This window comes from Periplaneta americana, chromosome 7 (assembly GCF_040183065.1).
Source record: "Periplaneta americana isolate PAMFEO1 chromosome 7, P.americana_PAMFEO1_priV1, whole genome shotgun sequence".
NCBI lineage: Eukaryota > Metazoa > Arthropoda > Insecta > Blattodea > Blattidae > Periplaneta > Periplaneta americana.
Genome location: NC_091123.1, coordinates 149,066,302 through 149,078,541, shown reverse-complemented (window position 1 = coordinate 149,078,541; position 12,240 = coordinate 149,066,302). Strand labels below are relative to the sequence as shown.

The window sequence follows — 12,240 nt, the reverse complement described above, 5'->3', positions numbered from 1 at the left end:
TCCTGCGATCAAATTACCTTGGTTCAAATGCAATCTAAGTTCACGTGAAAAGGATTTGGCAACATCGCATAAACAGGTGAAAAACGTGATGCGCGGACAGGTTTGTTCAGTGTTGCCAATCTAGCGACTTTAACTCTTTTTGAACAACAATTTCTTTTAACTTTTATATTGCTTAAATAGGAATTTAGCGACCTTTTTAGCACCCCATAGTGACAAAATTTAATCTTTCTTTGTCGATAATGAGAAATCTAGCGACTTTACAACTACTTTTTGGCGACTTTCCGTACACTCTGTTGGAGACACTGGTTTTTTGTGCAATGTAAATAATGGCTGACAATAAGAAGAAGGTTACTGTTCTCCGAGTTGTTATCATGTTATGGTGTTTGATAGTGCTAAACATAATAAAGCTTTATAAAACGACAATTTTCGTTTAGTAATACAGTTAATTGAAAATTTATGAATGTACCTATCATATCCGTTAATAATTAATGGTTGTTATAAACATAATATAATTATAGGTTATGTTATTTGATACTGCTGAACACGATAGAGCCTTATAAAATATAAGATTGTTTGTGTATTAAGGCAAGAAATTGAAAGAAATATATATAAATGTACCTATCATATCTATTAATATTAATAATAATGGATATTTTATTTGCACAATCTGTCACTCGTGTATTTCAAACAGAAAAGAAATAACTGAACTTGGATCATCTAACTTAATCGGAGAAATTTCTTCAGTCAAAGTTGACTTTAGTTTGAGACAAATTAATCTGAGATTAGACTTTATACAACACAAAATTCCAAGTTCAGCTGAAACAAGGATCAATTTAACCTCTGATCTAAGATTAAATGGTTTATACAATCGGGCCTAAATGTGTTAAATCTATCTTCATTTTGAAAAAGAAACGCTAAACTGGAGAATTCCCACGGTATCTTTGAACCGTGCCGTTACGTTTAGCACCAAATTTAAGTAAATACACAATCTTGCCAACATAAGAACACGACGTTGGCGTGTGGCGTCGTTGGAGGGAGAAATTTGTTTCTTTTCTCTCTCTACCTCCTTCGTTCTGAACATTACTGAGAGATAGCACCACTGTTAGCTACAAAATATATTTGCGCAAATATATTGAAGTAGATTACGTAACCTATTACGTGACTTAGATGAGAGTCTCGAGACAAAACAGTTTTGCTATATTTCTTTTTTTATTAAATATTAAACACAGGAACGCCATTTTGTAATTTTATTTAAGAAACAAGCCAAACAAATTATCTTTGCATCGAAAACGGATGCTCCCTGGATCAAATTATCGTATTTTATAATTGTTTGAATGCAACAGAAGCCAGAAGTCTTGCACTTGACTAATGCAGTGAATTATTTAAGAATATAGTCGCGAATTTTACTACCACCATTTCGATTGTGTTTTGTTTGGCACGGCTCGGTACGGCCTGGTGATTAGTGGCCAGCGAGTAACGTCGACTATCGACATTGCTCTGCCGTGGGTATTATCCAGTTGTTCCGAAAGAATATCTGGGCAAATCGCAATATAGTGAAAGTAGAAGCTCCGCCCACGACCCCTTCCACTTTTCCCCTACTAGCTCATCAGACCACAGTATAGAGAACATACAGTAAATACACCTAAGCCATTTCGTGGGAACAAATTCTGAGTCACGAAACCGGGTGTATTATCTGGAACCTCCACCAGATGGATCTCCATCTACGCAGGGCTGCCATAAGTTAATATTAACTGAAAACATTCATTACTCATCTTTTAACAATTTTAAAGACATGAGGCAAAGGAATGGCAATATAACCATAACATTAATTACTTCCGTATGCAATCATCATGAAAATATTCACTAATTGACGCTAACGTTCAAGTCACTGTTTGAGCCTTATGTTGGTAAAATTGATCCAAGTACAACATAATACATCATGGCGTCCGTTGCGGTGAAGTGCGAACATAAACGTCAACAATGGATATAAGTATTTTGACTTCCTAGCGACATAATATTAATGATAGATAATATACATACAAGATTATTCGTATTACTGAATAAATAAAATAAATAAATAAATAAATAAATAAATATTTTACTAATATTTTGATAGTGGTTTGATACTAGCGACATAGTTGGATTCATTGAGAACTAGACCTTACTGAGCTTGAATTTAGTACCAACAACATCAAAGGTGCCGACAAGAGTTGTCCCTACTGATTCTTCTTATAGTGTGATCAGACACTCTACGTGATAGGCGAGTGTTGTGTCGAATACACATTTCATGTGGGTGGGGATAACTTCCCCTACTGGCGTTCGCTATATTGCGATTTATCCGAAAATCTGTACAGTACGAATTAGGGGAGAGTTGGGTAGTAGGTCTATCGGACATCGGGTAATATCGGAAAGTGCGTTTCTTTCATCTACCAGAGATGGTAGTACCTGAATGACGTGGTTACGTCATCACAGAAACGTAACCATGTCATTCAGATACTATCATCTGGTTGTAGATGAAAGAAACTCACTGTCCGTTATTACCCGATGTCCGATACTACCCAACTCTCCCCTATACCTTTGTGATTGAAACGTCAAAGTTTTATGTTTCCCTTTTCTGCCTTTTTTATTATAAATGCCTAATTTACGAAATAAATGCTTTTTTGCCTTTATTTTATTATTTATCTATTATTAAAATTGCCTGCAGGTATATTTTAATTTATTTCATAACCGCTACAATGAAAGTGACTTCACCGAATGTATATTATTGTGTTTATTTGACAAGGCAACAATGAGTGCGGGTCTAACGTTTTTTTAACGGTTATTTTTCTTTCAGTTTTCATTGCAACGTTGTTGTAGCTATAGTCCCGTCGCTCTAATTTCCGGCAGCCAATTGCGTTGCAGGTCGGCTACATTTAAACGTGTGCGTCTTGTGATTCGCTGATTCATTTCTTAAGGCTCGATAAATACTTAATATAATCGCCCGCCATTTTAAGCTCTTTCGTTGGCGTTCGCAGAAAGCACACGAAGACGTTATTTGCCGCTCAATTATTTCCTGAATTACATTGCGTTTGATTTATTATCATAGAAGCTATGACATGATAATGTTTAACGGTGTGGCAAATAGATTCCTCGTATGGTAGCTCGGCAAAGTAAGAACAAAAATGGCGAACGATACTACCTACCTAGATTTTATAGAGCCTTCACTTTCTAAGACGTAAGCAAAGAGGCGGAGTCACGCCGGAAATAATAGCGTCGGGACTACAGCTAAATACTTCATATCGCAACATATCAGTACAACAAAACACAAAAATGCACTTTTACATTACGCAACTAGTTAGGTAATAGCAGTATCATTACCTAAAATTAGGCGAAACCTTCCGTTCCCGGTATACGCATAACCAATGTCATCAAGACCAAATAACAGCGAAGATAAGTATAAAAATAATTCTTCAGCAATCCTTTCAAAAACGTTGTCATAAAGTCCACTTAAACTTTCTGAGATTTGAAGCCGAACCTGCAGCGTGAAATATCTATTGATGTCTTACAGAAGCCATAGGCATAGGATACTTTTGCAAACAGACGTTCTATTCTGCAACTGTGGTCGTGGGAATGTTTGTAGTCAAATCATGTTAGAAACAAAGCGCCCTCTTCATTGTTAATAGCAGGCTGTTGTAGTGACCATGTAGTGACAATGAAAGTATTTCAAAGCCTCCTGAAGCATGCATGACGCTTTTGTTTCTCAAGTATGGCTGTTGAGATGCACTCGAAGGTGCTTCACAAGACACGACCGGTTTCAGAATGTGCTTGTGGTCATCAAAAGCAGCTGGAACGTAAACAGATTTGCAAAAAGTATGAAGAAAGCCATTGACAATGCAGCCGGTCTTCATGCTTGGCTACCACCAACTTGTAGAAGCGCATTTCATAATAAACAACAGCCCACTCATTTTAAACAATGTCAGAGATCGTAATATCTGTGTCATACTCGCTGAAAACGTAGGAGTTGGATTTGTAAAGCTATTTCACTCAAGTATCTATTCACCAATTGAGTGTTAAAATTCGTTGAATTTGAACCAATCATAGCCAACTTTCATTGCAAAACTATAATTTTAATATTATCAATTTTGATTTGTTTCCTCCTAAGCAGACAATGAAATAAAAACGGACATGTTGCTATGAATAGTAATTTAACTTACTTACTTACTTACAAATGGCTTTTAAGGAACCCGAAGGTTCATTGCCGCCCTCACATAAGCCCGCCAGCGGTCCCTATCCTGTGCAAGATTAATCCAGTCTCTATCATCATATCCCACCTCCCTCAAATCCATTTTAATATTATCTTCCCATCTACGTCTCGGCCTCCCTAAAGGTCTTTTCCCCTCCGGTCTCCCAACTAACACTCTATATGCATTTCTGGATTCGCCCATACGTGCTACATGCCCTGCCCATCTCAAACGTCTGCATTTAATGTTCTAATTATGTCAGGTGAAGAATACAATGCGTGCAGTTCTGCGTTGTGTAACTTTCTCCATTCTCCTGTAACTTCATCCCGCTTAGCCCCAAATATTTTCCTAAGCACTTTATTTTCAAACACCCTTAACGTACGTTCCTCTCTCAGAGTGAGAGTCCAAGTTTCACAACCATACAGAAGAACCGGTAATATAACTGTTTTATAAATTCTAACTTTCAGATTTTTGGACAGCAGACTGGATAATAAGAGTTTCTCAACCGAATAATAACACGCATTAACTTACAACTTACAAATGGCTTTTAAGGAACCCGAAGGTTCATTGCCGCCCTCACATAAGCCCGCCATTGGTCCCTATCCTGTGCAAGATTAATCCAGTCTCTATCATCATACCCCACCTCCCTCAAATCTATTTTAATAGTATCCTCCCATCTACGTCTCGGCCTCCCTAAAGGTCTTTTTCCCTCCGGTCTCCCAACTAACACTCTATATGCATTTCTGGATTCGCCCATACGTGCTACATGCCCTGCCCATCTCAAACGTCTGGATTTAATGTTCCTAATTATGTCAGGTGAAGAATACAATGCGTGCAGTTCTGTGTTGTGTAACTTTCTCCATTCTCCTGTAACTTCATCCCGCTTAGCCCCAAATATTTTCCTAAGCACCTTATTCTCAAACACCCTTAACCTATGTTCCTCTCTCAGAGTGAGAGTCCAAGTTTCACAACCATATAGAAGAACCGGTAATATAACTGTTTTATAAATTCTAACTTTCAGATTTTTGGACAGCAGACTGGATGATAAGAGCTTCTCAACCGAATAATAACACGCATTTCCCATATTTATTCTGCGTTTAATTTCCTCCCGAGTGTCATTTATATTTGTTACTGTTGCTCCAAGATATTTTAATTTTTCCACCTCTTCGAAGGATAAATCTCCAATTTTTTATATTTCCATTTCGTACAATATTCTGGTCACGAGACATAATCATATACTTTGTCTTTTCGGGATTTACTTCCAAACCGATCGCTCTACTTGCTTCAAGTAAAATTTCCGTGTTTTCCCTATTCGTTTGTGTATTTTCTCCTAACATATTCACGTCATCCGCATAGACAAGAAGCTGATGTAACCCGTTCAATTCCAAACCCTGCCTGTTATCCTGAACTTTCCTAATGGCATATTCTAGATAACACGCATTAACATCAACAATAAATAAATAAATAAATAAAGCGATGGTTTTAAAGCAATTAATTCCGTGTTCAAACTAGAGATGGGTATAAAAAAAAATGCTGGAACAGTTTATTTGAAACTGTTTCACAATTGAAACTGTTTCGTGATATAACCTGTTCCAACTGTTCCAGAATGTTACACTGCTCCAGTGATCACTTCAACGTTCCACATGGTTCCAACAGTTAAACAGTTCAATTTCTAAACAGTTTTCCTCTTCTTTGTTGTCTGCAAATGCCACATGTAGCGCTATCATTAACCTCCAATTGAAAGTAGATATAATATTATGTTCCACACGGCCTTCGTGCAACAGTAGCCTATGTAAGATCGCGCAATTTAATTGTACGAATCAAATTCCCTAAGGCCTAATAAATCTGATATTTTATTAGCTGTCCATTGATGGAGATTATGTTCATGGTGCCCTAACATAATATTAATTATCCACACCTGTGGAGTAACGGTCAGCGCGTCTGGCTGCGAAACCAGCTGGCCCGGGTTCGAATCCCGGTCGAGGCAAGTTATCTGGTTGAGGTTTTTTCCGGGGTTTTCCCTCAACCCAATACGAGCAAATGCTGGGTAATTTTCGGTGCTGGACCCCGGACTCATTTCACCGGCATTATCACCTTTATATCGTTCAGACGCTAAATAACCTAGATGTTGATGTTAATTATTAATATACCGCGAAAAATATCATCAGTTAATGTCATCGTTATTAAACTCTCTTAGGCCTATATGCGTTATTTTTACTAAAATCGATTTATTTTGAATTGTAGTTATTTACTGTACCCTTAACAGTAACCTACGAAAAATGACTTTCATTGTCATAATACACTGAACAGCTCATTTAAAGACGATTCAAGGCCTTTGAAACATGTTCCCAAAGCAGATGAGAGATTAGTTGGAACACTTGGCACTCACGTTGTAAACATATTCTTATGAAACTATTTTTTTAAACTGTTATTTTGGAACAGTTTTGTTCATGAAACAGTTACAGTCTAAACTGTTTCTTAAAAAGAACAGTTTATCCCATCTATAGTTCAAACAAATTAGAAATTTCAAGACATATGAAGCAATCAAGAAAATTCTTCAATATTGTTATTAAATAAAAGTGCCCAGGTAAGAATATAAAGTTAAACCTTAAAATTTCTGTCTAATTTTGGTGTTTCATTAATAATTAATTTCTACCATGCATTTCATATAGCAGGATGCGAAGGCAATGTCAGACAATGAAATAGAAGGAGTTAGTAAATTCAATATAAGTATTATTATTTAACAATATGCGTCAGTACAGAAACAGTCCTAATAAATGCAATCGTAATGTAGTTGCTCAAATTTCTGGGTAAAATCGAAACCTCCCGTGGCATTGTCTATGGCTGTATTCTACGAACGCGATACAAAATAGTAATCAAGGCAAATAAACATGATGAACAGTTTTAAACTCAGGATTGAAAAGGAGTCATTGTTGATTTATGTTATTGTTTTGTTTGTTTCATGCCCTATTCCATATGAATACACACATTTATTTTGTGTTACATTGAGTGTTGCCATATTTAGCGATAAGTCGCTAAATCTAGGGAATTTTGTATCAGTCTCGGCGACAAATTTTGTAAAATACGATTAGCGACTTTTCTGCTGATTTTTATATTCTTCCACTTTTTCCTTTCTTTTAAGTTAAAACATTCAACTGAAGTCGTGCACTTCTTAGTTTTAGAAGAGGCATGGGTTCATGACTGAGTCGTCTAATGATTCATACGTGAAAGCCCTGATCTCATATATTTGTGATCAGTGATCAGGGGTGAAAGATGCTGATTCAATGATTCTCACGGGTTAGGTCTCTCTCTCAATGCTACTGCTCCAACACCCGTAAACGGCGGCAACTTTGATTGTCACCTGACGAGTCGTGAAGTGCAACTAATTCTTGGTTCTTCCTCGCAACGCGGAGATTTTCCACTCCGAACCGACCTGTGGCAATTGAGTTTTGGAATTTTGTGCCAACAGTTCGTGTGAAGCAAATTGGACTATAGTTTTTGCTGGTTTTAATAATTATTTTAATATATAAGATTTAAAAAATGTTAGGTTTCACAAAAAAAAAAAAAAATTGTGGTCAAACGCTTGGGTGAAAATTTCCACACTTACAATTTGCCAGAAAGTGTAGTGTCAATGATTGGATCAAGCGTAGTGTATTCACAATCAGTTGTTCCCAAACCTTCCACCTCAACATCACAGCCGTCAACAATACAACCAGACTCCGCAGAAGAGGGTGACGACGAGGAAATTATATTTTTCTCCGCATATGTATACTTTTTTTTTTTTAGTTTTATTTAGTGATATTTATTATTAAATTTTAGCGACATTTCTGGGGATTTTTTAACAAACTTTCGAGAGATTTAGCTACTTTTTTTTTTGAAAAGTTATCGAGATTGTAGGGTGATATGTTGGCAACAGTGGTTACATTAATAAAAGCACTTGGAAGAACCATAACATTTACAAGAGAGTATTCACCATTTATGCTGAGTCAAATTCTATTTGTATGTAAAATTGAATGGAGATTTCAAATAGGCTATGTAAAATTTAATATAGGGTGCCTGTACATGAATTAATACTTTTGTGAGACCATAGTCATAACTTTTAGTTAGATATCTCCAACAACTTTTGTTTTTGTTTTTTTTTTTTTTTCATAAAATAAATGTATAAAGTTATTAACAATATTCCATACTTTATTAACATACTGTATATCTGTGTGTGTATGTATCTGTGTGTGTGTGTGTGTGTGTGTGAGTTTTGTACTTTTTAAAGACACGATGAAAAATCATATTTCTGACCACTAATCACTATCCAGTCCCATTAAAAGTAACACATTTTATTTTATGTCCATTCAGTTCGCGCTTATTCTATTGTATTGTATTGCTCTACAAAGGGCGATCAATAAGTTCCCGGACTCTCCTCAATGTAGGCAACATACAGGACATGGGAAACGGAGAAGTTATTTAGAACCAAGGAATGCCTGGAATCTGTACTAAATGTGTCACTTGAAACGCAGAGCAGAAGACTAGGCATAAGGCGTATATGGAGAGCTTCCACGAAAAATTGCAATAGGTCCTTGTTTAACTGACTCAACAGGCTTGGAAGTAAAGATCTTCAGTGACAAGCGCAATTACAACAAATACAAGTGTAATTCGGAAATATATTGATTGCACTTTGCACATACCAGTAACACAAATTGTAAAAATTAATAAACCACATTATGAAAAATTAATGTACTTTTATTAAACCAGTCCTTAAAGATCCTGAGCATCGTGAAGATATAAATCTAACATGTGTATCACATAGTCGCGACTCACCCAACTCCACGTCCTGGTCATCTGTGAGGATCAGGATGATGTTAGGCTTCCTCTCTTTGGGGATTTCGTAGGGCTGTACGGGGACCTGGTGCTTCTTGAGCTTGCCGCCGCGGCGCTGCACGTAGTCGAAGCGGTCGGCCGACCCGCGGCGCTGGGGCGCGAACACATCGTCCGTTGTCGACAGATCCTCCTGCTGGTGCCGTAGGTGCGTAAGGCGCTTGGACGAGCACACTCCCACAGCAATGAGCCAGAACGCCACGGCAGCCAGCACCGGCAGCGCCTCGCGTGCCATCCTGCGTCCACCAGGAGCACTACTTGCGAGGAGCGGGCGTCATGGTAATCTAAGAAACAAATTACAGTTAAGTGTCACTTTAGATTGACTTCCATAGGAATTCCACAAGCGACTGTAAATTAAAAGTAAAGTATTAATAGCCTACTACACATATGGGCGTACAAAACAATAGCCTGGGACCCAAGAACCGGACAAAGGAGCGTAGGCCGACAGAAAAAAAGATGGGCGGACGATCTGAAACTTCACTTTGGATCCAACTGGACGGCAACAGCCAAGGACCGCCGAGAGTAGAGACTACTGATAGATGCAGCATCAAAAGAATGAGGATCTTTCCCGAACTGGCTACGCGGGAATGCCAGAATAGCCACCTTGCCAGCCAAGAGGCCCTTGCCCTACAGGGATTCTACGGGCTAATTCTAATTCTAAGTTTATCATTCCTCAATTATCTCGTAGATTGTTTAAGTGCACAACGTCCTTCAAGACTAGAAACCATACATGGATACAGGCATATGGACAGATAAATGCCGCACTAAAAACAACTTTTCGGTATTAATAATAATAATAATAATAATAATAATAATAATAATGCTTTATTTTTTCTTGCAGAGTTAAGAAAGTAAGGCCTTTTCTTCCACTCAACCATCCTCGTTAAGTTGACTTCTATATTACTGTTCTTCAGGAAAATCTAAGAGAAAAATATATAGGCTACTGACATAAGTATGTTGATGTTAATGCAATTAAGAGTTTTATTGCAATTCGGGGAACATAAGAATTCACAGGTCGAGGTTGTGCATGCAACCAAGCTTGCAACAGGATTGTTATACTGCGTGTTCAGTTCAAAGTGTGTCATGGCTCGCTGTATGCCGTCCTGTGGCTAATCAATGTGCCTAGAAAATTCAATCTTCTTACACTTCCGCAGAGGTGTATTACCTATGTGCCAGAGAAGTTGCCTAGAAAGTACGGTGTTCATTCTAAAGAGCACTTACCGATACGTACGGCAACGCCGGTAGTGGCAGGAATGTGAACTGTTTCGAAACATGTACTGAGGTGAGTTTTTTTCCTTACTGTCGGGATATGGGGAGAGGGTTAAGACGATTACTTCCGTATTTGTTGGCATTAATTTCGACGGTGAACATGGACACGGAGCATTTGATTTGTATTGTGGAATGTTGCCGTATGCAACCGATGATAACAAATACCCTGCGTACGACTTGCCCGCGCAAAACACAGTTCGAAAGAGGTTATGGTAGCACACAGACTTTACAGACCGCCAAGTTATACCGTACACGTTCTCAAGTTCAGATTGAACGCCTTGATTAATAGGCAACTTCTCTGACATAAAAGCTGAAACTCGTTTCAAATCGCTGACTCATCAACAGTGACGTCATGACACACTTGAAATGAACGCCCATTACAGTAGGAAGCAGGATTTTTAAGCAATAATCACAAGATAATTCTAACAGCTCCTCTTCTTCTTTGAAGGGAAAACTATGTTTGTTACAAGGAACGGGCTTTTCATCCAATTATTTATTCCATTGAAGGAATGCCTTTAATGTCGATGAATCAAGAATTTTTATAATATATTTTCACAATATCGGACGAGAGTCCACCTTCATTTCTTGCTAGAAAGTGAATAAGTGTGGAAAATGAATGTAATATTCGATTGATAGCTCACAAAGACCAGAACTTTAATTTCTTTACTGGTGCTTCAATCTTACCCTGTACGGTGAAAACTGAAATTCATAGAAATTTAAAAAGCTAAAAATATCAGACTTGCAAGCCAACAGTAGTTCTTTAAGCCAGCGTTTCTCAAACTATGGTCCGCGGACCACCTGTGGTCTCGAGTTCTGCCCTTGTAGTCCCTTCAAAAAAGACAGAAGAAAAAGTAAAATTCAATTGCGTATCACACTACAGCTGGAAATCTCAGAGTTTGGAAATGACACATGGTAATCGACTTTCACTTTTTCTCCCAGGACTAATTTTTATGAAATTGTTTACTCTACCCATCTACCTACTTTCCACTCAACACTCAGCAACAAAATAGGGATTTAAAGTACAATGAATGTGGCGTTTCCCTGCACAACTGGTCCCGCGCATGTAACCCAGCCAGGGACCATCCGATTTGACAATAAAGGACCGAACCTTTCCATGCATTAATAACTTTCTTAATATTTTTGCCGACACCCAGTATGCACATTGAAATGGGCATGTACTGTACGTCGTACATCAATAATAGAACTTGCCAAATTGCATCTTTACTTGTTGAAAATCGGGCATGTTTCTGCACTATTTTTTTACTTGTTTTTCCATATGACGATATAAGAAATTTTACACTCCGTCTATTTTAAAATCCGACAGGTTTACTTTTTACACTTGCGTGTTTCGTCTCTAAGTGCCGTTTCAATTTCGCAGGTTTCACACACTCGTTTGAAAGCACTTCGTAACAAACAACGCACCAATGATTTGGTTTACTTTCATTGCCACACCAACTAAATCCAAGTTCCAAATAACTCTTGTCATATTTACGAAAGTATTTTTTCTTTGAATAGCTACTAATAGTACTAGATATTTATTTAATGGCACTATAATTAATATATTTTTTCACACACTGCTTCTGAACTATTAGCACTACCTAAATGAAGCGTATCATCATGTTCCTTTCTTTTCAAAGATCCGGATCGAAGCCAGTTTTCCATTATTTATAATGGGCACTATTTAACAGAGACATGGACAACTACTAGCGTGTACCACATAAGAAGGATTTCAAACAACTAACTGCTAACAGGCAAGTGATGAATCAACAATGCACAGAATTTTTTATAAGTTACTTGTGATTGGCTACAAAAAATATAATTACAAAAGTATTACTTAATACTACTCCTACTTACTGGCTTTTAAGGAACCCGGAGGTTCACT

General features: G+C 37.6%; 1 protein-coding gene across 5 annotated transcripts in view; it reads right to left on the bottom strand.

Annotated features, from left to right (window-relative positions):
• Sulf1 (Extracellular sulfatase Sulf1) overlaps positions 1-12,240 on the bottom strand; it is a 651,379-nt gene that overhangs the window by 220,939 nt on the left and 418,200 nt on the right. For all 5 annotated transcript variants that reach the window (XM_069831559.1, XM_069831564.1, XM_069831560.1 and 2 more), the window contains one exon: positions 9,033-9,373. In XM_069831559.1, the coding sequence (XP_069687660.1) occupies positions 9,033-9,324 (292 nt within the window). In that variant the 5' untranslated portion in view covers positions 9,325-9,373. The remainder of the gene's footprint in view (positions 1-9,032; positions 9,374-12,240) is intronic.